The sequence below is a fragment of the Haemaphysalis longicornis genome, unplaced genomic scaffold (assembly GCF_048455015.1).
Source record: "Haemaphysalis longicornis isolate Haplotype H1 unplaced genomic scaffold, Haemaphysalis longicornis Haplotype H1 scaffold_1, whole genome shotgun sequence".
NCBI classification, from domain to species: Eukaryota; Metazoa; Arthropoda; class Arachnida; order Ixodida; family Ixodidae; genus Haemaphysalis; species Haemaphysalis longicornis.
Window position 1 is genome coordinate 92,969,393 of NW_027526203.1, and position 27,658 is coordinate 92,997,050.

At 49.4% G+C, this 27,658-nt stretch overlaps 1 protein-coding gene across 3 annotated transcripts in view; it reads right to left on the reverse strand.

Annotated features, from left to right (window-relative positions):
• Positions 1-27,658, reverse strand: part of L(2)37cb (DEAH-box helicase 16 lethal (2) 37Cb) — a 148,466-nt gene that overhangs the window by 12,915 nt on the left and 107,893 nt on the right. For all 3 annotated transcript variants that reach the window (XM_077705757.1, XM_077705767.1, XM_077705747.1), the window contains 2 exons: positions 19,196-19,414; positions 12,698-12,991 (listed from right to left, as the gene is read on the reverse strand). In XM_077705757.1, coding sequence (XP_077561883.1) covers positions 12,698-12,991; positions 19,196-19,414 — 513 coding nt within the window. The remainder of the gene's footprint in view (positions 1-12,697; positions 12,992-19,195; positions 19,415-27,658) is intronic.

Consider the following 27,658-nt stretch of genomic DNA (forward strand, 5'->3'; position numbering starts at 1 on the left):
GAATGGCTTTCATGATTGATTGTGGGGTTTAACGCGCCGACGCAACGCAGGCGATGAGGCGCGCCGTAGTGGAGGGCTCCGGATTAATTTTGACCACCTGGGGATCTTTATCGTGCGCCGAAATCTCGTACACACGGGCGTTTTTGCTTTTCGCCTCCATCAGAAAAGCGGCCGCCGCGGCCGGGAATCGAACCCGCGACCTCGTGCTCAGCAGCGCAACGCCTTAGCCACTGAGCCACCGCGGCGGGTCTGAATGGCTTTCAGCTTTGTTGCAAAGTCCAGGTTCTTGCGCTTCTCTACGCTGGTAGCAGTTGTAGCGGCCGTTGCTTCCGCGTCGGTTCACCCTCACCCAGTCACACGTGTCGTGAGACACGTACACGACGCCTGATCAACTCGAAAGTTCCAGCCGTTCGCTGCGCCTTCACACACCATGCAGAAATACCACGCACGCAAAAGAAGAACAATGCGCACGCAACACAAGAATTTTGATGGTAACGATTCCAAGGCTCTCTGAACGTTTTCCAAAAAGCGCTCGCGATGGTCACCTCCGAGAGAAACAACAATCTACGAAAGGTGCGGGACAACTCTCGAAAGAGCAACAACAGCAAAATGCAAAAGAAGGAGGAGGCCGCTAGCGCCTTCGTTCCTTCTCTTCCCTTTTCCGAGGCGACATCGGGGGAAGACAGACCCCGAGAGAGAGAAAAAAATATTTTCGGCAAGCCCTGGGAACGTAGCTAGCCGAAAAAAAGAGCTGTGCCTCATTTCGGAGAACGTGTGCAGTCTTAGCGCAGTCGGGGCATCCCTACCTCGCACTGTGACATTTTCCTGGCGTTTCGGGCTTCTGTCCCTGTCGGGTTCCGGCGAAGGCGCGATGTCGCCCGCTAAGCGACTGCCAAAGACCACGTTCCAGCTCACGTGGCGTTCATGACTCTTTTAACAATCACTGCTGTCGCCAGTACTCTACACGGCTGATATGTAGCCAATGTGTAGCCAATGCTATATCGGCATTGGCCAATATGTAGCCAATGCCGATATAGCCAATGTCGGGGAAAATACCGTTCGATATAAACGTACCAATTTCTATACTTTTATACAGAATTTTCGAGGGGATAATTTATGTGTTCGATATAGACAATAATTCGATATACCCGTGTTCGACTGTATAAATTCCCACGCCGAGGTCATAACGGAAACTAAATATAGCCATGTCCAAACACGTTCGAGGGCGTTGAAAATGCATTCATACCATTCATACATTGCGGACAAGTTGTCGTGAAAAGTAAACATATCAGCCGTGTAGAGTGCTGGCGACAGCAGTGATTGTTAAAAGAGTCATGATGACAAAACACAAGTTTGGTTTATTCAAAAGACGGCCTCGTTAGGATCATACTGACACCAGTTTTAACGTAAACTTCGCTCAAATAAGCTATATAATTGGGAAAAAAGGGAATGGCCATGCGACCCACTAGCTCATTTCCCGCAACAGAGCCTATGATGTCATACCAGCCTGCTCTGCGATTGGCGGAGGCCTGCAAAAGCAAACGCAATTTAGCTGAGCTTATAAGATTGCAGAACGAGCTGTGTGTGCTTAAATTTAGGGCACATTCTTTTTAAATCAATGAGAATGGTGGGACAAACAGTGGAAGTTATGAACGCACATGTAAACAGAAGTACTGATGCGTACTGCTGTTGGTACTGCGTGCACTATGCTTGGTTTAGCTGCAAAGCACTGCGGGGCTTTGGGGTTGTCTCAGACGACACTGGCCGATTGAAGCAAGCAACGGTGTCTTAAATGACCATATTTGTCGAGCGAGCACTATATTTTCTCCCAGAACAGAAACAAGCCAGGTTTAAATACAGTCAAGAAGAACAAACGAAAGGCAGAAAACGGCTTGCCACGGTATGGTGGCGCCATCTAGGTTCAGTAACGTAAACAAACGCGAGACGACCTCGATGCCAGTGTCGGCGTACAGGGTGCAGACACCCTTTGAACGGTCCCGTGCCACTGCGATTGGGTCAGCGTGTTCAACGCTTCGTTTCCCACGAGTCCCAGCAATGTGAAACAGATAAGATGATTCAAACTTCGCCAGTAAACCGCGTGGCGGCCATAATTTTAGCGCGGTTTTGATACAATGACTTGCTTAGGCGGCGAGTGAGTCACCCAAAATGGCGTCGCCAGCGTATACGTGTCTCCACCCTGTACGGCGGACGCATGAATCAAGGGACCCTAGGTTGCAGAGCGGTCGGCTCCTGTGATGTCATTGCAGACCACGAAAACACACGACTTAGCAGGAAAATCAAAATTTCAACTTAAAGGAGCCATGAAGAGAAAACACAAGTTTGGTTCATTCAAAAGATTGTCTCGTTAGAATCATACTGACACCACTTTTAACGTAAACTTCGCTCAAATAAGCTACATAATTAAGAAAAACGGGAACGGTCATGCGACCCACCAGCTCATTTCCCGCAACAGAACCTATGTCGTCACATGAGCTAAGCTCTGCGATTGGCGGAGGCTGGCAGAAGCAGACGCAAATTAGGTAGAACTTACAAACTAGACGAACGAGCGATTTGCGCTTAAATTTAGGGCACATTCTTTACAAAGCAATAAGAATGATGGGACAAACAGTGGAAGTTACGAAAGCACATGTAAACATAGAAGTACTGATGCGTTCTGCTGTTCGTACTGCGCACAGCATGCTTGTTTAGCTGCACAGCACTACGGGGCTTGGGGTTGTCTCAGACGACACTGGCCGATTGACGCAAGCAACGGTGTTTTACGTGACCCCATTTGTCGAGCGAGCACTGTTTCAGGGAACGAATATTTTCTCCTAGAACAAAAACAAGCCAGGTTTAAATTCGGGCAAAAACAAACCAAACGCTTGCCACGGTATGGTGGCGCCATCTAGGTTACGGAACGTAAAGAAACGCGGGAACAAACCAACACCGCTGTACAGGGTGGAGACAACCTTTGAACGGTCCCGTGCCGCCGCAATTGGGCCAACGGGCTCAACGCGTTATTCTTTTCGTTTCCCATGAGACCTAGCAACGCGAAACAGACAATATGATTCAAACTTCTTCAGTAAACCGCGTTGCGGCGATAATTTTAGCGCGGTTTTGACACAATGACTTGCTTCGGCGGCGAGCGAGCAACCGAAAATGGCGGCGCCAGCGTATACGTGTCTCTACCCTCTACGGCGGATGCGTGAATGAAGGTACTCTAGGCTGCAGAGCGGTCGGTTCCAGTGATGTCACTTGGGACCACGAAAACGCACGATTGAGCGGGAAAATCAAAATTTTAACCTAAATTGTTTAATTTCTCAGTGAATAAAGCACCGTTTGTATCCGGACAAGCGCTGGGGGCACTATAAAACACGAAATCTTTCGAATCAAGGCAACTTGCATTTTCTCTTCATGGCTCCTTTAAAGGGGCACTGACACAAAAATTTTGCATCTTGTTTTTTTTGTTGCGATAAGTAGCTAGTGACCTACTTATAACCTGTAGAAACCTCATTTGCTTCAGCGTGCGACGGTTGTTTAATTAGAGGCATTTTCAATGCGGCCAGTCGCAGTTTCGGTTTCAGCGAGTGCCGCGAAACGATGGATTTTGTGGATTTTGTGTGAACAAAGCTGACCACGTGACCGTCGGAGGGATATCACAGAGCAGAGCCGCCGTAGCACTGTCGAATCCGCATCGACGGCAGTTTCTGCGAATGCCCCCACGTACTGATCTCGTGAGGCGCTTAATTAAAAAGCGACCGTGGATGTGACTCAGGCGCTGCGAGTGCAAATGCTACCGCGGCTAAAGAACGACGCGCGACGCTCGAGACGGTGGGTGGCAAGACGCGCGCTGGGAGCAGCCGGCCGGTCTGCCTACAGGTCCGCCTACAGATGTGTTCGGCTTAGCACTGCGGCAGATATTCGCGTGCCGCTCTCGTAAGCGGTGCAGATGACAATTTTTAATGCAACCCGCCATCGCATCATTAACTCCTTTCTCATGTAAGCCACCATGGTCGGGACTTGGGGACAATTTCGTGCAGCGGTAACAAGCTATCACTTGAGCTACCTGCGCCGGCCGCGGCCGTGGCCGCCGCCTGCACAGCGACCGTGCGGCTAGCTCAGTGGGCTTTTCTTGCCTCCGCCGCGTTTTCGCATCCAATGGTAATAAACAGTAATAGAAACAGAGTGCCTGGAATCGCTGTAGAACTTTGGTCGTGGTCAGCTGCCCGATGAGCTGACGAAATCACGGCGCCTCCGCCGCCAACGATCGGGTCGTTCGTTCTCGAGAGCAGAAGCTCCGCCCTCCGGCCCTCCGATTGGAGCGGCGAGCCGGGTGAGCCGGCAAAAAGCGCCGGCAGTGCGGAAGCGGCAAACACAAACTCGTGACGTGTGTGGATGTTGTTTATTTACAATTGCGCGTGGTCCTCTGCTGGCTGCTCGGTTGCGTTTCGCACACTTTAAAATTGATTTTAAATATGTTCTAGGCTGTATTCGCCGCTGATATTTTGCAGATGATGTATATGTGTTCCCACCAATCTATCTCCGAAGTTATCTCGCCTTCAAAATTTTGTGTCAGTGCCCCTTTAAGGGGAGACGTGGGTCTTGAAATGAACTTTTTTATTAATTGGTCTGTGATAATGAAAATCACTGTGCATATGTGTTTTGTATTCCTCATTTCAAATATGTAATTAGTTTTCAAGTGGTAAAATTATTTTTTGAGTTATAAAGAAAACAATGGAGCCTAATTAAGTAATTTCTTACGGGCCTTTAAGGAACTTTTTATTCAATTTTTTTTAAAATAAATGGTATGGATGTGTAGCTTAAGACCTGCCATGCATGCTGATGCTATTTATATTCCTGTAAAGATAGTTGATTGGATAGAATTAATCTAATTATGCCAAGTACAGTTTTCTGAAAACTTAATGACCTCTAATTATTACTCATAACATTTATTTGAGGCAAAATGAGCCAATTAAAATAGCTTCAGCATGCAATTCATTTTATCTCGAATTCAACGGTATAACACTTGTAGAAATCCTTTGAAAAAAACTACCTCAAAACCCCTGTAAGGCTAGGCACATGCAAAAAAAGGGAAGCTGAGAAAATCGCAGTTGAAGTTTTACTACAAGTGACAGTTTTATCTATTGAGCATATGAAAAAAAAGAAAGGTTCTACAATGTAGCTCGCGTTTCGCTCAACACGAGCATACCACGTTTGCTGAAATCAGTTGGTGGGAAAATTATGAAATCCTCTGTCTACAGATGGCACCTGGCAGAAAAACTGAACAAAAGCAAAGCCAGAACGTTGCTTCAATTTTTATGCTGTTGGCATCGCGTCGTCTCTCTTTGGCGACTAGGGCTGAGGTGCCGAGCGTGCACCACAGTTGTAAACGCTATTTTGTTATGTTACTGCTTCATTTGTAGCAATCAAATCGGATTTGCATCGCGTGAAGTGAGTTGAAGCGAAGGGGCTGGTAACGGAATGCCCGCCACTGTTCTGTAACGTGCATGCGCTTGGCTAGGTTGGATAACCACGTTTTCGGTTTAATCTCCTCGTATATCACGTCACCAACGCACATTGTGCACAGTGCGAACATTTATAATTCTCAAATAGCTCATCTATATGGTAACCTGCCGACGAGGAAGCGCGCGCCGTAGTGCGGGCCGAACCGCCGCAGCATCGTTGATAACAGAATGAACACACTTCCCTTGCTACGTCGGCATGCGGCATCCTCCACTTTATCATTTCTTTTCTTTCTATTTGCTGCTGATCGAAAGATAGACGCACCTTAGTGCCCCCGCAGGCGTAATCATATCGCTACGCTATCGTCACTGGTCGGCGACTTTGGCTAGTTTCGGTTTCCGAAATTGTGGCGATCCTAGCGGCACGGTGCTGCGGCGTGGCCCTTCCCTTTCCCTCAGTGTTTCTTTCTTTCCACACCGTCAACGCTTCCGCGCCTCCTCACGCATGCGCAACAGCTCACCGGCGCCAATATTTTTTTTTTCTTTCTCTCGGCGCGCACGGCGGGCCAGTTCGGTACGTGCGTGAGCGAGCAGGCGTGCGAAGGGTTGCGCGGGTGGGTTGCCTAAACGCTTTCACGGGCGAAAAGTTTCGCTGCATTATAAAATACATTCGAATGTATTCTAAATATGGGGCAGCGGAGGAAGGAGTGTTACCACTCCTGCGCAGCTCTGTGGTGCAGCAACACAGGGCGGTACAGTTCGACCAAGTTTCTCGCCTTCTCCAAAGACGACAGGTAAGCAAATTATCTTTCTACAAGTTACAGTGAATTCCTTAAAAGCCGACTGATTGCACTCTTCTGTTTTCAACATAATTCGCGCATGTAACGTGAAGTTAATGAGACATGTCACTCGTCTTGGAGTGGAAACTAATGTGCAAATATATCCCAGCTGTGCAGGTACGCAAAGTTTTAGTAGAAGTAAACGCGTCTTTGGCACGCACACACTTGCTCGCAAGATCAATTTGTGGTGGCATTGCCGTTTTTAGATGATTGCCTTAGTAACTGCTGGAACGTCGATTCAGTATACTTATCAAGGTATTTTTTGTTGTTTCGTGCAGCAGGTATGAGTCTAGGTTTGGGCCCCAAGTCGAGGATGGTTTGCGACTTCATTGGACGTTTCCTCCGGTGACTCTCCTCAATCCATCCAATGTCATCACGACGCACCTGCTCACAAAGAAGGCAAGCTCAACTGTACGCGCTTCTTGCCTTTCATGGCGTACATACTACCACATCGATTGATGGCGTGGAGGTGCTGCGCCCTAAGCATTTTTTCCTCCCCCGTCTTGCTCCAAAACGTATATTTGCGGCGAAACTACTGCCAAGCGTTGCTTCAGAGCTCCGAAAAATCTGACGTTACTCCGCGGTGTTCAATGCAAGTCGATTTTCACATGAAGCAGTGGAAGGCCAAACCGAAATACATGCGTTGTCTGCAACCGCCATTGCAAGCGTTTCGCTCATTAAAAAATAAATAAAACCAAGTAGCATTGCCGGCTTTGCTGTTCAATCTAAACTGCGCGCCCGCGCCTTGTCATCTTATTGCGAATGGGTTTGGTGTTCCATAGTTCTGAAGTTAGAATGGTCATGCCGTATCGGACAGGATGAGATAAGAGGCGCTGCCCAGACACGAGTTAGAGGGTAACTTGTAACAACCTGGCCGATATCTGCGGCTTAAAATACAGAAAAGCTTCTTTTTTTTTCTGGGTGTCTTCTCCCCCCCGCCTTCCCTCCCAACCCCGGTAAGCAGACTGTTAATTCACGCGCCATTAAAAGAAAAGACGGGTGCGTTCGATTTGTGTTCTGTGTTCTACGACGTGCACATGGTTGGGCATTGTTTTTGTACGTAGATATAATCCAGCAAAGAGTGTCTACAGTGCGGTCATTGTGTTGCAACAGTTTTTTATGGCTGCATTTTGTTGGTGTGAACATGATTTCTCGGAAGTGTATGCAGGTTAATGGGCGGGTCAACGCTTTCTTTCAGAGTTTGCGTTAACTCGCCCAAAAGGCAGGGCTTGAAGCATACGTGTGCGTGCTTTCTTTTAACATATAGATTCCCAATTACTGTGTCTCTGAACTGAAACGAATTTTTTTAATGTCTAAAGAACATTCCTGTCTCGAGGTGAGCCCAAGAAATAAGTATACATTGAGTGGAACTTTCAAGTTCTTTTCTTCTCCCGCCGAGGTGTGCGCGAAAAAAAAAATCTGTGTAGGGACTAGAACTTTCGAAGCTCTTCTTTCGTAATCAAGTATTGTGTACCTAGTAAATGTGTATTCATGGCTAACTTTCGCGCAACTTTACACGGAGACCGATACAAAAAGGGACTCGAAGACCTGTACCTGTCACCGTGTAAAGTTGCGCAAAAGTTACAGCCATGAATTCAGAATACCAACTAGCCCGCCTAACCGTGTTATTGTAAATGTGTATGTAGCACGTTTTTTTCCTATTGTACAATATTGTATGCCTAAATTTGCATATGTCATATTTTTGCTTAGTCCAATACTGTGTACATAAAATGTATGTGCAATATATTGGTGTAGTACATGTGTTTTCATGACTTCGAATCAAAGACGCCCTCATATGAATTTTGAATAAATGCATAGCAAAAATAATGTTTGTGTAACACTCCAATTATTATCGCCACAAAGACAACAATTCGACACCAGAAAACGTACTATTACCTACATGTTTTCTTCGTTGAATTATTAAACACGTTACTGCACACATAACAAACGACGGGCGGCGGCCATTTCGAGTCATCGGCGCCGCTCGTCCAACTTTCGCGCCTGGTGCCATTGCCGAGCGGCCCATGAGGCAGCGACCGGCGCAATGGCACCAGGCGCGAAAGTTGGACGAGCGTCGGTTTCAGGGGCCGGCGCGTGGCGGCACGGCCTGGCTGCCGCGGGATAAATGACGTCAGCAGCGTCCGCGACGTCAGCAAACCCCCTTTCCTCCCCTCGCCACTCGTTGCCATGGCGATTAATGCAACGTTTCTCAGAGGCCACGTACTACTAGGGGAGGATTTGGCGCTGCTGGCGCGAATTACGTGGGACCACGGTGGATGCGAGAGAGGCCGCCCCGTGCTATCGTCTCGGCAGCCCGCGCGGGCGCTAAGCCTACCTCCGTCTCGGCGCCGTTCTCGCGATAAGTCGTCGTCACAGGAGCAGAAAATCGTATTTCAGGCGCTTTTAATAATGCCTGTTCCTCCTTTCGGTTATCGATAGACATCTTTACTTTATTTTTACGCCATGCGGGGCTTTTGCCGGTCCTCGCATAGACGAATACATGAGCCGTTGCCCTGTGATGAGAGTGCCGAGCAGACGACCCACGGCGCCCAGCCAATGAGGTTGCGCCCTGCGGTCACGTGCAGTCAGTAACCAATTAGGCGGCGCGATCCGTCTCTTTTCTACCCCGGTTTTACTCGCAACCACGGTGCCTTCCTACACCGTGCTCGCAACCAACGGACGAAACGGAGTGGTTCTGGCGGGGAATTGAAAACGAAAAGACGCACTTTCGAATGAGACCAAGACGGACGCCGTGGCGCATGTAGAACCCGAGGGGCGAGTCGTCGAAAAAATGCTATTTTCGCGTCGAATCTTGGCCGAGTTTAGCGGGCGTCGGTGCTATAAATTGATATTATGGCTCAAATACGTACTCCTGGGTCTGGATATTTTGCTAACCGGTAGAAAAATAGCTCTACTTTCCGAAAATGGCGATTTCTAAAAATCGATTTTTTGGCCAAATTTCGGGATTCCAAGACCCGCGTCTCCCCTAAAATTGATTAATTTCTCAGTGAATAAAGCATCACTTGTATCTGGACAAGCGCTGGGGGCACTATAAAACACGAAATCTTTCGAATAAAATGAACTTGCATTTTGTCTTCATGGCTCCTTTAATCAAGTCCAGGCATAACTATAAAAAAACCATAACAGGTTAACAGCACACAAACATGACGACACACAAGGAAGAGAAGACAGCACAAGCGCTTGTCCTGTCTTCTCTTCCTTGTGTGTCGTCGTGTTTGTGCGCTGTTAACCCTTTATGATGCTACACCAACTAGCCCACCAAGCCAACCTCGTGAACTATATATAAAAAAACACTGTAGGGGAAATAGGCACTGCTTAAGCCAAACTGCAGATCATAGCAGCACTTTTAAGCATGCGCGGCGAAGCAATCCGATCACCATTCTCGCGAAGTCATTCATTTACCAGGCAATGTGAGCAGTACGTGCGGTGAGATCACAAGTGAGCGACGCGTTTCCGTCGCTGTTACAAGGTGTTTCCTTGCACACACAGTCTCGTACGTGTCCCGTCACAAGTATATTAATTGACCAGATTTAGGGGAAATCCCCAAGGTGGAGTACCGTATAATGCGGAATATAGGTCGAGATTTTTTACAGAAAAATTTGCCGAAAAGTCACCCCTCGACCTATATTGCAGTCACTGGCAGTTGTCACCTGGCGACTGGGCAGTCCATCGAGCCCATCCAAGCCCCAAAGGCACCATCGCCACCACCATCAATCGGACGCGACGCCATCTTTGTTTTGTTGCTTCTCTGGCTGTCGGTGAATGTGTGCATGCTATTTTTCAAAATGAGTTTAGGCACTTGGTACCAGTTCACAGCAGCATTTAAAAGAAAAGTTGGATGTTTTCCCAAGGCCAATGACGCGTCCGCCTTGCGCCAGTTCGGTATCGCCAAAAGATGTGTTGCTAGCGGCATTAGCTGAAGGGGCAGCTCTCGGTATGCAACGCTCGGAAGGCCTCGTTTCATGGGCGCTGCTCTGTGCACCTGTGCTGCTGTACAAAGGGGCAAATTTTGTCCGCTAGCGTCGTGTGATGTCTCTACGAATGGATACCCCAAGATGTTTGCTGACCGCCTGCACAGACTGGCTGTCGCTCCGGTCTGCACACGAGTGTCCATGCTTTGCGCTCGCTTCACGATGACATGGTCTTGCAAGTGTTTAAGAAGTGCTGCATAAGCAATTCCCTGGACTGCACCGAGGACGACCTGCTGTGTGGGCGACAGCGAGCCAGAAGCAGTCGTCCGACGATACTTCAGACAGTTTTAAATGAGTAATCGAGACGAAACAAGTTATAGTCTCAATAAAACAATGGTTGGTACCTAATTATTTTTTTTGCATTTTTCGGCTACAAGGTAAGGGGGTCGACCTATATTCCGCCTTGACCTATATTCCGCATTATACGGCAAGTTTCTGCGAAGGAAAGTTTGACATCCACCTGAATGACGGCTACAAAGGAAAGCTTCCTCAGAAACTTCGCAGTCGAAGGAAAATTCGTCTTGGTCCAGGATTCGAACCCGGGACCACCGCTTAACCGGAGCAGTCGCTCTACCAACTGAGCTAACCAAGAGGCCAGCAGTTTGTAGCGCGAGAGCGAATTCATCCACAACTCGAAGTGAAGGACAGGTGTTAATCGACCAGATTTAGGGGAAACCCCCAAGGTGGAGTAAGTTTCTGCAAAGGAAAGTTTGACTTTGTACCCGTTTGGCTGCATTCAGGTGGATGTCAAACTTTCCTTCGCCGTCACAAGTATGTCACACTGAATTTACAGCGTACTTTTTTCGGCATCAGTTGGTGTTGGCGTCCTTGGCGTTAGCTGGCTGCGTACGATTTGTGGGTCGCGATGGCAGCAACTGCCTAAACGTGGCAGTGTCGGCGGGAACAAGCGAGTCGCTGATGCTTTCCCGGATTATTCGGTCTGCAGGCCACGCTTTTGGGTAATTTGCATCAAATCCACTAGGAGGGGGAAGACGGTGGCCACAACTAAACAACCACGCGGTCGCATACGCACAGGAAATGTGTTGTAGCAAACGACAACATGACCCGGTGTCCTACGTGTGACGTCACTCGCAGGTGGCGCCACGGTATGTCTTCAAGGCCAATGTTCATTAATTTCTCAGTGAATAAAGCATCACTTGCTGCCGGAAAAGTGCTGGGGACACCATAAAACACCAAATATTTCAAATAAAACGAACTTGTACTTTGACTGCAGGGTAAGGGGGGACACACTGCTCTTAAAACTATTTCTTTTAATTTTTAGGTAAGTCAGCCTTGCTGCTTTTCCCCCACTGATGTCGAATATGGCATTATTTTTTTAGTTGGTCAATTAGTTCCCGAGATAATTAGAGGTAATTAACCATTTTTGGAGGAACAATAGACAAAACTGTGTTGGTCATCTTTACATTTTCCAACACTATGAACCCTGGTGAGTGCAATTAAACAATCAGTTTTCTGATGCATCGCTTGGAACTAGTTTTACAGCTCTTTAACTTTGGTGGCAGCAGTGGCAAGGAACCATTTTTAGTGCCCATTTCAAACACTTAAGTTTAATGAGCTGTGAAATTAGTTCCAAGCGATGCATCAAAAAACTGATTGTGTAATTGCACTCACCAGGGTTCATAGTGTTGGAAAATGTAAAGATGACCAACACAGTTTTGTCTATTGTTCCTCCAAAAATGGTTAATTACTGCTAATTATCTCGGGAACTGACCAACTAAAAAAATAATGCCATATTTGAAATCAGTTTGGGAAAAGCATCAAGACTGACAAATTTCACAGAGTTCACTTAAAAATTAAAATAAATAGCTTTAAGAGCAGTGTCCCCCCTTAACGGCGCATGTGCGCCATTCAAAAAAGTCATGGCTGTGGCCTATTTGGACTTGAAAAAAGCGGTGCTCACTTGGTTTTGTGAACAGCATCGGAACAACGGGGCACCCCTGCCTGAGAAAGTTTCGCAAGCTTGGTGCCGAGGAGAGAAGGCAAATTCACCAGACGTTCGGCCAATCCTAGGCACGCACGCTGACGACTAGCAGTACACCACCTCTCGTAGTGCGAGAGCCGAGCTGTGAAGTAGCTGCAAGGCAAGGCTCGCAAAGTAGCACAGTCGAATCTCATTAATTCCCACTCGCTTAATTCGAACTGATGCTGCGGTCCCAGCTAAGTTATGTGTGTTTAAATAGCTTTCGTTAATTCGAACTTATTGTAACACGAACAAATTTTTGAGCCCCTTCGAGCTGGAATGAGCAAGATTCGACTGTATAACTGACTTCCGGAAATACACATTTGGCTTTGGGGCAGCAGTGCTGTCGTTTGTGTTTCAAGCTTGCAGCAATGAAATGCCCGGCAGTGCGGCTACTGGGGGGACTGGGCTCGGGGGACGCACCTGCTGGTAGACGGCCATGAGGGTGAGGTGGTCGCCCGCGGGCGAGAAGAAGTTCTTGCGGGCGGTGTCGGCGTGCAGGGCCTTGTCCTTGGGCCGGTAGAAGACAGCCGAGTTGACCGAGAGCATGGCGGCGATGGTGAGCACCTCCTCGGAGCAGCGGTACCGCTCGGAGGCCAGCAGCATCTTGGCCATCATGGGGTCCACGGGGAACTCGGCCATGCGCCGGCCCAGCTTGGTCAGCTCGCCCAGGTGGTTCAAGGCGCCCAGCGCATACAGCTGCTCCAGGGCCAGCACCTGGGTGTCCCGCCAAAGGCAACGCTGCTGGCAACCACGACCGTGCAGCGATCCACCTGTCCCTGCTGGCTGAAACCACCTCGCCGGTTCCTCGAATCGCGCACGGAAATCGGCGAAATTGCGCCGCCTTTACACGTGGCTGAAGACATTGTGGTGCAAAATTAAAATCACTTCTGCCTGTTTACTTAAGAGATCCCAGCGGTTGCCCCGGCACATGACATGCTGTCTTTCGTACGACCTAGACGACATGTACTCCACAAAGATCGTCCCTTCCGCGCCAGGAGTGTGGACAATTTGAACATTTCTTTAAAGGAGCGCGGATAGGGACGGCCCACCAAAACAACAAGCGAAGGCTTTAGAAGTCTCAAGAGAATGTAAGCTTATACAAATACTCATGTTAAAAGGTTTTCAATTAGTGAATAAACAAATGTTAAAGCAATTTCAGTAGCTGCTAGGTTTGTAGGTAACGTGACCAGGACACATAGTGTAGTGGCACCACCGTTCAGGTTTCGGAAAGTTCAGTGCCACATTGAAATCATTTTCACCAATTTGTTTATAAATTGCTTGCGGTCACCCCACTATGTAAAACGCTGGCTTTCATACGAGCTAGAGAACATAGACTGGACGAAATCGATTGTCTGTCCCTTCAATTTCTGCGGGATACCGGAGCCTCCAAGGCGAAGGAATTTGTGGATGCAAGTTTTGACAGCATCCACAGGGGGGCCAACTGATGCCATTGATTGCCTCACCATGGAGGCGTAGAGCGCCATTCATAGAGACATGAGAAAACCTTCCCATGCGCTGCACGCTGGCCAGAATTCCTCCACCATGAGGCACAAACAAGTCCCAGGAAAACCTCCGAATCCATTTTGCCAGCTCTCAGTTCTGCACGCATTACTCTTGTGCAAAGTACCGAATCCACAGCCAGTCTGCTTTTGCAGCGCAACCCGAACACCGCAGCCTTTCTAAGAAAACCCAGATGTTTTTTTGACCATGGGTGCCATTTACCAAGGACCTTTCAATCACCTTTACAGGGTGCCAAGCCGATAGGCATCCGGCAGTTTTGTTTGGAGCCACCATAACAGAGAGAACGCCCGCAGAGTTCCATTCGGAACAGAAAACTAGATTCTCTGCAAACATGCCAGTTCCAGGGAATGAGCATCGCTCTCTCTCTCTCGTAGCGACAGGATGTACCCAGTTCTGATAATGTCGGTAGCATCGAAATACTTTGCTTCGCAAACACGCATATAGCCCGCTTCCAACAGCAGTGCACCCTTTCCCACTTTTCCCGGTGCCAGTTGCAGAACGGAAGAGCGACACCTTTCCGCTTGTGCGCCCAGAGCGGCAGCCAGCCCCAGCAGCGATGGCCCCCTCACGACAGCTTGCGCCATCTCTCTTGGCAGCAGATCAAACTCTCCCATGGAGTGACGCACAAGTTTCGCGACTCTCACCATGCTGAACAGGATTACAAGCCTGTCCATGCCGAGCCCACCTCTGACCTGAAAACCTTTTGGTGCATTTTTCCATTCTTGGGAAAGGGTGGCTAGGCTGAAAAATGAACTCCCCCCGCAGGAACAATGATTCCCTCATCATTAAAGACCATGTTTTGATTGCTCACGCATCTTTTTTTCTGAGTTAACTCTTTCATGACCGCACCTATTCAGAATCGCTCAATTTAAACAATACGTTGGGAACGCCTTTTCATAGCGTTCCAGGCGTTGCTGGAGCAGGAGCACGTAAAGCTACGTAAAGCTACTGCATAATTTGCGCCCTCGCATAATTTGCGCACCCTTAAGTTTTTTTTCCAAGTTTAGAGAAAAAAAAAATTTTACTCGCATATTTTGCGCTCCCTGTCTCGCCCAAGAGAACCCATTGGCACGTGCGCACTAACAAGCACGCTTTGGACGGCGGCATGGCGCATGGGAGAGCAGTGATACACGATGCTGCGCGCCAATAGTCCCTTCATTCTCTTCTCACTTCTTCCCTTCTCCGTGTCTGGGTGCGCCTCCACTCCGCCCCTCCGTGACGGAGCGCAGGCGAGGAGGAACATCCAGGCGCCCTACCCGGCTACATTCCCCTGCTCTGCCCTTCCCGACATATGCACACCCTTCCTCTCGTCCTTTCCGCTGGGAGTCGGAACTGCTCGAGCGCGTGCCTTCCTCCTCCTTTCCTTCCTTTTGCGCCGCGAGAACTCGCACACAACACACACAAAGGCAGACGCGGAGTCAGAAGCACTAATTTCTGCATCGGAGATGTGAGAGGGCGTATCAGCCCTGCCGCGGTGTCGCCTTGCCGCCTCTTCTTTCCTGCGTTTGTGCTGCGAGAGAATCCTCTGCCTCTTTCCTGCGTACGCACTGCGACGGAATCCTCCCTTTGTGTTCCCGTTTTGCAGTCGCCGTCAGTCAGTCACCTTTTGCTACAGTAGTGATGGGCTACAATAACTGTACGGCGAAATTCAAACTCAGTGTCATTGAGTTTGTCGAGGAAAAAGGGAACCGTGCCGCCGCAAAGCACTTCAGTGTGAATGAGAGCCACGTGTGGTATTAGAAGAAGCAGAAGAGTTCCCTCCAAAATACCAAACCTCGAAGGCGGGCGTTTCGGGGACCAAAGCAAGGAAAGTTTCCTGCCGTGGAAGAAGAGCTGTTGAAGTATGTTCGACAGATGAGGTCGTCCTGTCTTGCCGTGTCGTGCGAGATGCTACAGTTTGAAGCAAGGAAGATTGCGCACGAGAAAGGGATCCCTGCTGCGGCATTCAAGGCGAGCGGAGGCTGGGTGACGCGCTTCACGAGACGCCACCAACTGTCTCTCAGACGGAGAACGACCCTTTGCCAGCGGTTACCGCAGGACTACGAGGAGAAAATTGTTTTGTTTCACCGCTTCGTGATTGGATTACGCCGAACGGGGAACTTCATCATGTCCCAGATTGGGAACGCTGACGAAACGCTACTGACGTTCGACATGCCGCCCAACACCACAGTGAGCGAGAAAGGCGTCTCGTCTGTGCCCATCAAGACCACTGGCTGCGAAAAACAACGCTGCACGGTGATGCTTGCCGTGACAGCGGATGGCCGCAAACTACCGCCCTTCGTCATCTTCAAGAGGAAGACAGTGCCCAAAATGAAGCTGGGGGCCCGCATTCACATCCGTGCTCAAGAAAACGGGTGGATGAACGAGGAGCTGATGCAGGACTGGATCGACATTATCTGGGGCAAGAGACCGGGGGCTTTGCTGCGACTGCCATCGCTGCTGGCGCTCGACAGCTTCAAAGGGCATCTTGTGGAGAAAGTGAAGAAGTTGTGCGACATACGGACCCAACTGGCTGTTATTCCGGGTGGCCTAACATCTGTCCTGCAGCCCTTGGATGTGTCGGTCAACAAACCCTTCAAGGACTACGTGCGCAAGATGTACGTCGAGTGGATGGCCAGCGGAGAGCACGGGCTCACTCCCACTGGGAGGATAAAGCGACCGCCACTGGAGACGGTCTGCGAGTGGATCGTGGCAGCGTGGGACATGGTCTCACCCAGCATCGTGGAGCACAGCTTCAAAAAGACGGGGCTGTCGAATGCACTCGACGGAACTGAGGACGATGCGCTTTGGGAGGGCAGTGATGGCGGCCATGACGACGACTCGGAGTCTGATTTCTCGACGAGCGATTCCGACTAGACCACAACCAGACTGGACTTTTGTAGGTACTTTTGACTGTGTACTTTCAACTACTTTTGTGTACTTTAAACTGTGTACGCGTTTAAATAAACGAGTATCATTCGCTTTTGCTATCATACGCGATTTTCTCTTATTTGTATAATCTGCGTTAGGACCATTTACACATTATTTTGGACTTTTCGCAATATACCCACGTAATTTGCGCACCCCCTTTTCAAGGCCCTAAATTCGCGAAAAAAAAGTGCGCAAATTACACGAGTAAATACGGTATTTGCAGTTAGCTCAGAAAATGCCCTTTCAAAACCAGTTTTGTTCTCATTCTTGCGACAAAAACGTGATTTTTGACAGGCGTCTGCATGACATGGGTGAGGAAGAGTCACTGCTGCCAACATAAAGTTCGTGCCACTCGTAATTACTCTGCATGAGCATTTGGTTTTGGTTATCAAGGCACGATTTGTGAATCAGCAAACGATTTTCAGTCGTCAGGTTTGCACTCCGACAGTAGTACCGTATAATGCGGAATATAGGTCGAGGCGGAATATAGCCGAAAATGAAAAAAAAAAAAAAAATTAGGTACCAACCATTGTTTTATTGAGACTATAATTTGTTTCGTCTCAGATTACTCATTTAAAACTGTCTGAAGTATCGTCGGACGACTGCTTCTGGCTCACTGTCGCCCACACAGCAGGTCGTCCTCGGTGCAGTCCAGGGAATTGCTTATGCAGCACTTGAACGGAAGACCATGTCATCGTGAAGCGAGCGCAAAGCATGGGACACTCGTGTGCAGACCGTAGCGACAGCCAGTCTGTGCAGGCGGTCAGCAAACATCTTGGGGTATCCATTCGTAGAGACATCGCACGACGCTAGCGGACAAAATTTGCCCCTTTGTACAGCAGCACAGGCGCACAGAGCAGCGCCCATGAAACGAGGCCTTCCGAGTGTTGCATACCGAGAGCTGCCCCTTCAGCTAACGCCGCTAGCAACACATCTTTTGGCGATACCGAACTGGCGCAAGGCGGACACGTCATTCGCCTTGGAAAACATCCAACTTTTCTTTTAAATGCTGCTGTGAACTGGCACCAAGTGCCTAAACTCATTTTGAAAAATAGCACGCACACATTCACCGACAGCGAGAGAAGCAACAAAACAAAGATGGCGTCGCGTCCGATTGATGGTGGTGGCGATGGTGCCTTTGGGGTTTGGATGGGCTCGATGGGCTGCCCGGTCGCCAGATGACAACTGCCAGTGACTGCAATATGGGTCGAGGGGTGACTTTTCGGCAAATTTTTCTGTAAAAAATCTCGACCTATATTCCGCATTATACAGTAATCCCTGAAATCGGCCGAAAATGTCAAGCAGTGCCTGTTTGCAAAGCTACTTTTGGCAGTTTTATTGCCTTTGCACACAACGTTCTATGTTGTGTGGTAGTTCTACTTACCCCAGGACCATTTGCGAACAGTTTACAACAGTTTCAGTTTCGTTTCTGCGTCACAAAATTCACATTTGGCACCAGTACTGCGCAGTAGCTCAACTCGAGCCTAAACGCCATGGCGCCTTGAGCCTCCGCGACTGATGCTCGAACAAAGCACGCCGCTCCTGATTTCCCCCACCCTAACTCGATTTCTGCAACAAGAACTTCCGATGCAAGTCAAAAGGTCACACCCAGTCGCCAGATATTTGTTCCGACAAGGAGAGCGCTTCGAACCGGCTTTACACACCGGCAGCTGTTCACCTGCCAGTTTCGTTTCCATACCGGGTATCTCCGGGGGTCTAGTGTTGCTGCTTAGTTGAACTGTCTATTCGGACGGAGTCTCCAATAAGTTTCCTACTGTTTCATTTCAAAAATGCTCGGTGGCGCTGCAACAGAGGAGGCTTGTGGTGCTGATATTTGTGATCGCGCAACAGCTACTCGGCCAAAGATCGCAGGGCACAATTCTAGCGCACCGCACCTTGTTCCTGCAAGTAGGGCAACAATTGTGAGTCAGAAGACGATAATAAAGTGCAACTTTATGCATTGAGAGATAACTAACAGTGAACGTCTCCAAGCATCAACCACGGAGTTTCGTTTTCAACTTCATGCATGTTTTTCCACATCGCGTGCTTGTCCCAAATACTGTGCTGGCCATAAATGCTAAGTCAGTCATTGACAAGACATTTTTACGTCACAATGGGTCAAATTGGTGCCTCTAATAATGCCAAACCGCCAGATTTCTTCCATGAAATCACCCGAAACTGCACATTTTGAAATGGAGGTTGGGCTTCACTGCATGGCACGAGCACCACGTGTGCTAACATCTTTTTTTTTTTATACCTGACAAACTGTTCGGTGCAAGTTGACATTTTTTAGGGCGTGTTTATAAAATGTTTCCCGACAAAATGTATATTCCATTTTTTTTTCTACTGCCAGTGGTTTGTTATACACCACGCCTTTTTTATCATTTTCTTCGACAACTTGACAAAAATATTGATTTTGCCATCTTTTTTCTCAGCTACGATGTATGCAAACATTAAAAAAAACTGGTGCAGTCGGAAAGGCCGTACCAGGGTCTCGTGGGCGGGCGGGTCGAGGAAGTCGAAGTGGAGCAGGTCGTTGATGCCGAGGGACTTGAGCATGAGCACCACGTTGCCCAGGTTGACCCGCTGGATCTCGGGCACCGTGTTCTCCTCCAGCTCGTGCTCGTACGCCCAGGCCGTGTACAGCCGGAAGCACTTGCCCGCCGCCACGCGCCCCGCCCGGCCTGACCGCTGCCGCGCCGAGGCCTGCGTCGTCGTAGAGGGGGCAACAGACCACTCGGTACTGCCCAGCAATAATCCTCACCAGACTGCCTGCCAAATGGCAAAACAGCCGAGCACTGTGCCATGCTGTCTGAGCAGAGATCTGACAAAAAGAAGGGGCACCCGAGAAAACGCCCTGTCCCACCCGTCGGCCATCACTAAGGCAAAACTACGCACACTGGCTTCTCTAAATTGGTTTCTCACCCACACATTCCCCAAATTTGGCCCCGCCCATGGAAATCTGGCTCAGCAAGAGGCGGAGAGTTTTCATTTTTTCGGAGGGGGTGTTGCCACTCCGGAATTGGAATGACTCCCGATTCATTCCATTTTTTCGAATTTCCAGAATGGAATGGGAATGGAGTGGGCGGTGCCACCATTGCTGGCGCCTTCGGGCTCCTTAATTAGTTACTCTGTGGCGACAACTGCGTCGCCATGTCTCAAAGGGAGCACCGGCGGCGAAAGCGAGAACGCGTACCCCGCATCTCGAGCAACTGAACCCGCACAGCGCGTATGGAAGTGAACTTGAAGCGGCGCAAGCGCGTCTGGCCAGTGGTGCCGTTAGGTCGGCTCTTCGTGCTTTGACACGCTTTTAAGCGCAGAGCACCTTAGGCGCTCGCCTTGTCGTCCTAGCTCGCTCGCTCGACCCAAGTATATAGAGCACCAAGGCGGCGTCCCTGGGTAACGCTGTTGTTCGCGGCGTACCCGAGAGGCTTCGAAAGCCAAGCGGTTCATATAGTTGTAAGCGTTCGAAACTCGTGAAGCGCTGGCGCTTGTCATACATCTTCCCGTTGTTTAGCGCAAAGAAAACTGTTCGTACACTTGAGGAAAAATGTACGTAATTAACCGGCAGCGTCCGCATTCCTTGAGTTAAGGACGCCCGTTGGGTTGGTTTTTTACGATAGTAAACGCAAAACGTGGCAGTGAAACACCGGCACGTGCGGGGAGAAAAGCACACAGAGAACAGAACTGGCACAGTTTCAGGCAGGGGGCGTGCAAGCACTGCGAAGGCGGGAAATTGGAATTGCATGGGGTGGTAACAGTGAGCGGAGAACGGCGCTACAGCCCGTCATGGCGAATTGCTGCTCTGCACTTCCGACAGCCTGAGTGGAACGGCTTTAATTTTTGAGGCACAGCTCTCTCAGCACACCCGTCCGTGGCGCCGATGGCAGACCAACGTCTCTCAGTGGCAGGCGCCGTGTGGCCGGGCCAGCAGGCGGGGAATATCATCGACAGGCAGGTGGGGGGGATACTGATACTGCGAAATCTTGGAGCTGGCAATATAAAGAGTTCACACGTGAAACAACAAAACGTTTTCCTCCGGCGCCAGCGTTGTAGCTTGTAAGTTGTAGCTTACAAGCGTTGTAGCTTGTAAGCCGACCTGGTAGGCATCTCATAGGGATACGGTGCCAAGCTGTCGACCGTCCGTTCGTGTGTTGCAGCGGCCGCGGGGCTCCAGCAAATCAATACCAAGGCAGCAAAAAGAAAATTGTGGGTGAGGGATTTGCGTGCCCGACACCCGGCAAAAGTGTAAGAAGTGAGCTTCGATAATGTTACTGCGCTTTCTATCTCCACGCTCTGCTATGGAGGCTACGGTAGCGAGCAGCTGCAGGATATACAATTACATAGGATATTATATCCGACCATGCAGAACACAGCTGTCGACAGGCGTTTGGTTCCGACAGTTCTGGCTCCATTTTTGTGAGTGGTTTGACAGCTCTCAGCAGTGCGACACTGTGCTTTGCTTCGATCCGAATGTGCAGCCCTCTCCTCCAATTGTGCCAAACTTGTTCGTGCTTTGGTAGCTGAGCTTCTGTGCACGTGGCCGTTGCGCCTGGGTACAGATGTACCTGATCACTGAAGCCTTAGTCGTCGGCTTGAAAGTTGGAGCATCGCCACTATACAGGAAGGGAGGTCCCATTTAAAAATTTTGATCAGGTCCTCGAGCATATGGTCGTGCATTAATGGAAACAAACTGCCAGACCATACTTCTTTATTTTGACAGGGCTCCCGTCACGATATGGTTCTGTCACTTTAAATGACAGGGTCATAAATAATGTCCTGTATTGGGCAGATTGGGCTGAGGTAGTGCCAGGGCAATAGGCAATTGCAGTGGCGACTTTCGTAGAGTGAATGCACAAGCTGTAAACGCTGCCCTCCAGTCTCGAGCGTTGTTAGTGTAGCGCCAGTGCTCAATGCTGTAGATTCACTTGAAAACATTCAAGTAGGCATTGGGAATGCGTGGCACAAGGCACAACCTCTTGTCCCTTGTTCTCGCGTTCCCTTCCAGGTTCACGGTTGGCACTCTCGGCTTCCACTTTCCTTAGCAGACACCACCGAAGCCTGCCTCCTCTGGTCTTGCACTCTGTGCACTGAAGCTTTCGTGCACCTGGTGTGAGCCACTCGTGAAGATGCCGTGATAGCCGGGCGAGGGAGATATGCCAGGCGTGTCACATAAAAAGGCTGGGTCACGAGTGACGAAATTTATTGATGGCCGGAGGTGGGGTGTTTGATTTGTTGGTCTTTATTATTGTTATGCCAAGTCCCATTGGTTTTTGCACTAGCGTATGCGCAGTGGCGGTGTTTCCGGATGTACTACTTATATATGCGACTGTGGTGTAATAAATGTTAGTTGCAAGTCTGCGCCTGTCCTGTGTTTCCTCCCTTTTTGTGGCTGTCCAAAATTGCACAGTTTACGTTGAAGATGCCTCAACTCGCCCACCAACCAGTTCTTCTGGGGTTATGGCCGCATAGTCTCAAGCACTGCACGTAGAGCATGAGCAGGTTCGAATTGCACGTTTCGTTTGGGGCATTTCTTTTTATGCAGGCCATGTTTCCTATACTGCATTCCCCATTTTGTGCTGCACTGCTCCACGAGCGGGTCGGCAGAAGCGCCCACAGCTGAACCAGCCGACTGCCGGCACGGTGCCCCTCACGACACAGGGACGAGCCAGGCAGAGAGAGAGGCCGGGCCGTCGTGCCACAGTCGGCTGGCCCGCAGAAATCCCAGAGGTCCGCTCCAACACGAAGGCAGTGGGCCGCCACAAGTTTTTGCGTCCACTTGACAGCCACGCCAGGACCCAGGAAGCGATGCGGGAACGCAGGTGTGCTGGATGGGTGCAGGGCCAGTGGGACGCGAGAGGATGCCATGCATGCAGTGGATACGGGACGGAGGGATAAGAGAGGAGGTTCGTGCTTTCCCGACCACAGATGCGGCTTCACGGGAGAGGGTGGGGTGGGGGACCGGGAGACACTGCCTGCTGGCGCCTAGCGTGCAGAGATGCTGTCGCCGTGCCTGATGTTGTGAAATCTTTTGGCTGCCAGGGTGCGGCCACATGCGGCCACAACATGGGCGGACCCGGGGAGAGCACTCGGGTAAGCTCGTGTGCTCAAGCATTGCCGTCCAAGTCGGCGTGGCCAGGGAGCCATACCAGCGTTATCTTGTGGGGAGGATGGGCGCGAAGGGCGCAGTTGAGGGTGTGTGGTGTCTCGAGAAATATTTCGTAGCACCTTCTGTGAGTCACTAAACACGAAAACAAGGGGGGCAGGGGGCTCGACTTTCACAGCGTATTCGACGGCGGCGGCTATGGAGAATTCCTCCAGGGTTCTACAAGTTGGGGCGTTTTTGAAGTGGACAATGGTGTCTACAGATCGGGTAGGGCTATGCAGGGCGATAGCACCATCTCTAGAAGTGGAGTCAAAATTGGCGTCCGTGAAGTAAATTGCCGCACCATGCTGCTTAAGCCCATTAATGCGCCTGTTCAATGCGCGTTGTTGCCTGCGGACCAAGTTGTGAGCAGGGTGCATGTGGCGAGGAATACGCTCAATTACTAAGTTTGGGAAGAAAGACCGAGGAGGAGGCTCGGGGGGGGCAGTTTAAGAGGGTGAGATTCGTCCGACCTGAAGCCGAGAGCTTCAAGCGCTCGAGCTGGGCCTGGAGGTGAGATGCGATCTGTTCCTCGAGGGTATTGTGGACGCCTTGTGTGGCGGCATAATGAGGTATCCCCAGTGCCAAACGGTACAGGGCACGGAGGGCTCCTTCAAGACGGTTTGTCTGGGCAAGTGAGAGGCGGAGGTAGGGCACAGTGTACGGGACAATGCAGAGAAGGTGAGGCTCTTTGAGGCCTATTTATTTACCATAAAACCCACAGGGCCTTTTCAAGGCATTACAGTGGGGGGGAGAAAGTAGAAATTCATACAAACTACAGGCAGAACAGAAATATCACTTAAAGCACAATGACAAGCCAAAACCCGGCATGTTCAACAAAGATACCCTACAAAGAACACGAAAATACATCATTAGACATAATTGTCACAACATTTCTGGGTAACTTATTCCATTCGCTAATAGTTTTGGGGATAAAAGAATGCTTAAACAATTCGGATCTACAACTTATTTCTTTTATTTTACAGGAGTGATCTGTCCTTAGTGAAACGTAGTCTGGACTATTTAATATTAAATAACAACTTTTGTCCATCCCTGTTTTGTTATGAAATATATAGTGAAAAAATACCTACTCTCGTACGATGCTGAAGCGAATCCCAACCTAGGCTGCGCTTAGCTGTAGATACACTGAAATTCCTTGAGTAATCATTAAGAACAAAGCGAGTAGCCAAGTTTTGAACTCTTTCTAGTTTCTCGATATCAGATTTGAAACGTGGATCCCATACCGTACAAGCAAACTCGAGTATGGGGCGAACATTGGTCTTGTACAGCAACTCTTTAGTCTTCACTGGAAAACGTTTCGCGTTGCGGCGTAGGAAGCCCAAAACACGACAAGCTTTCGCACACACATAATTTACATGATGGCGCCAAGACAGGTAAGATGCACACCAAGATATTTGCGTTCGAACGTTTGGTTAAGACATGTACCATTAATGGTATAGGAATAAACATGAGGCGTTTTCTTTCTCGTGAAGCACATGTACACAGATTTCTGTAGGCTTATCTGCATTCCCCAAGTTTTACACCAATCAAATAGCCTATTCAGGTGATGTTGAAGCGCAGTGCAGTCGTCGAAGTGATTAGTAATTCTATATAATACACAGTCGTCTGCAAACAATCGTATTGTAGAAGAAATACCGTTACAAATATCATTCATGAAAATTAAAAATAATAGTGGGCCCAAAACAGAACCCTGCGGTACATCTTCAGACTGCTGACCATTTACGACAACACGCTGCTTCCGGCCGTTCAAGTACTCTTGTAGCCAGCGAACAATTTCAGGGTTCATGTTATACCACGCCAATTTTTCTAGGAGGAGTGAGTGAGGAACAATATCAAACGCCTCTGCTAAATCAAGAAAAATACAGTCCACAGAGAAACCTTGATCCAATGCACCAGCAATATCATGAGTTAATTCTGCTAGTTGCGTCACACAAGAAAATCCAGCTCGAAAACCATGCAGTTGCGGGCTAAGCAGCGAGAATGAACTTAAATGGTTAATAATGCGAGTGAAAAAGCACGTGCTCGAACACCTTACATACTACACTCGTCAAAGAAACAGGCCTATAATTGGGTACGAGGCTACGTGGTCCCGATTTGTGCAACGGCGGTACGTTTGCAAGTTTCCAGTCATCTGGTAGAACTCCTTCTTTCAGTGACCTCGAAAAAAGAATTCGAAAATATTTTGATAACACGGCTGCACATGACGATGGCAATGCTGTAGGTAATTCATCGGGCCCCATGGCACTGGACGGTTTCAAACGTAAAAGCAGCTGCTCGATTTCACGTATATCAAACTCAGTATCACCCATGGGTTCAGCACAAAGAAAGCCAAATCTAAAGTTATCAGTACCAGTTCGCCGTTCAGTAAAAACGAAACTAAAGAACGCATTGAAGCATGTAGCTTTCTCGCGACTATCAGACACAAATGCAACATTCCAGAGTAGGAATCGACACTTGGTCCTTTCTATTTGATTTAATATATCGCCATAGTTCCTTCGGATGGTTCACAACACGCTCGTTAAAAGAAAAAAAGAACGAGTTTTTGGCTTTCTTAACGGCTTCTTTAAACTAATTTGTCACAGCTTCCAATTTTACTTTATTACGCGAGTTAGGATTTCTTTTGAAAGCCGCATAAATATTCTTCTTTTTGTTACTGATATGACGAACTGCTTTAGTGAACCATGGTTTATTCTTATTACGGCGCGATGTCAATACCCACGATGGTACGTACTGATCACGCAGTTCAAAAATTTATGTTATGTTAGAAACGTGCTTGAGGAGATGAGAGACCTGAGAGATCTGGGAGTGGAGTATTTGTAGTTGAGTAACAGCAGATGCATTGCGTGTAAGGGTGAGGCCCAAAATTTTTAGTGAATCCCCTTGTGGTATGGCGGCTGCGCCAATCGATAGCTGTATTAAAGAGCGATCCGGGTCAGGGCCTCATCGGTTAGACACCACTAAAAGGCCAGACTTAGATGCTGATACGTTAAGCCCGATGGAAGATGCATGGTCGAGAATGGTGCCGCAGGCCAATTTTTGTAAGGTTTCCTCGATATGTGCCGGACTACCGGAGGTCACCCAAAGGGTAATGCCATCCACGTAGATGGAATGAAGTAACACCGAAAGTTGGGCGAGTTGGTAAATCATCTTGAACTCCAGCGTCTTGAACATCTTGAACATGAACATCTTGAACTCCAGCATCTTGAACATGAACTCCAGTTGAGAGTCAGCGCTTCTGTTGTACATCCCTCCATCTTTCGTCCTGTTTTTTTGTGCGCTGTGTGTTTCTTTCTAGATGGAATGGTTGAGGCCAGGGATCCCGGCTAGTCGCCGGGGCAGTGATGACAGGGCAAGGTTAAAAAGAGTGGGGAAGAGTATAGAGCCCTGAGGGGTCCCTGATGCGAGATAAAAAGGGGTAGCCTGTGAAACGGGAATCGAATAAGCGGCAGTGCGGTTCGAGAGAAAATCTCGCATCCCACTGATGCCAACGCCAGCCAGTGGCCGCATCCCATTGATGCCAATGTGTCGAGGATGGGGGCATGAGCAACGCGATCGGAGGCCTTTTCCAAGTCTAGGGCTAGAATAGCCCGCAGTTGGGCTGAGCTCGAAATTTCGCACACATCCTCTTTGAGGCGGAGTAGGGTGGCTCGGGTGGAAAGGTGGGCTCGGAAGCCAGTCTGGGTGGCAGGCAAGGGAGCGTGATGTGCGAGATGCCACTCAAGACGAGTGAGAGCCATACGCTCGAGTAGCTGGTGGGCGTATGGGGCTTACCAGGTTTAGGTTTCCAAGCTTCTGGAATTCAGCCAGTTTCCCATATGCTATTGAAGATCTTGAATACCCTCCTCACCCGGTGTGGTATTTCGTCACAGACAGTCCAGAGCATTGAGTATCAGTCAACGTAAAGGGAGTATCCAGAGGAGATGGTGAAAATGTGTGAATTGGAAGAGTGGGCGGTGGGTTATCTGAACTGGCAGGGAAGTGGAGGAGTCGCAGATCATTAGCGAGTTCTGTAGGAGAAGCCCCAGTGTTAAGCAGGATACGAGAGATGGGTTGAGAAGGGCACGAGGACACGGAGGAGGCGCCAAGCACGTTTAGTGTGCATTCGTGGGTTAAGTTCATCACCAGTTGGGCCTCCTGGGTCAAGGCAGTTTCCGATTGTGTTTCTGGCCGCGCCAACGCCTAAGAGAACGACTAGCATCCCATAGGTGCAGGCGGTGGGTGTCGATGTAGGGCACCTCTGTGTTCGGGTAAACGCGTTTAGTGTGCCGCTGACAAAGATCCCGTATCTGCTGAAGCCAAGAATCTGGGTCCGCGGGGTCTAAAGGGGGAAAAGAGGCCCGTCTGACTGCAAGCCCACCTGTTAATTTTGCAGGCTTATTTATGCGCTCGGCGCCTTAGACGAGTGGATGATAACGTGATTTCCGAGATGGCATGGTCAGACCATGCTGGGCAGCCTGTAGAAAGCCAAGTCCGGAGTTGTGTTTCGGGCAGCACTGTGGCCGATGCGCGTGCGAACATCTGTGAGGAGGGAGTACGATTCGCGCTGCACTATTTCTGCTCGAGCACGGCCAGCAATCCAGCTCCGAGGGTAACCCCAAAGTCCAATCCCTCAGGACGAGACGTGGTGGTGTCTGGCGAGTGCTTGTGGGGAACAGTGGATCCAGGGGCGGTGGTGCACAGTAATGAGCCGCATGGGTGCGGTAGGTGTAGTGAATGAGACGACTGCCCCGTGGGCCATAACATTTGGGGAGGACAAGAGGGGGACGACAAGCGCAGTAAATGGA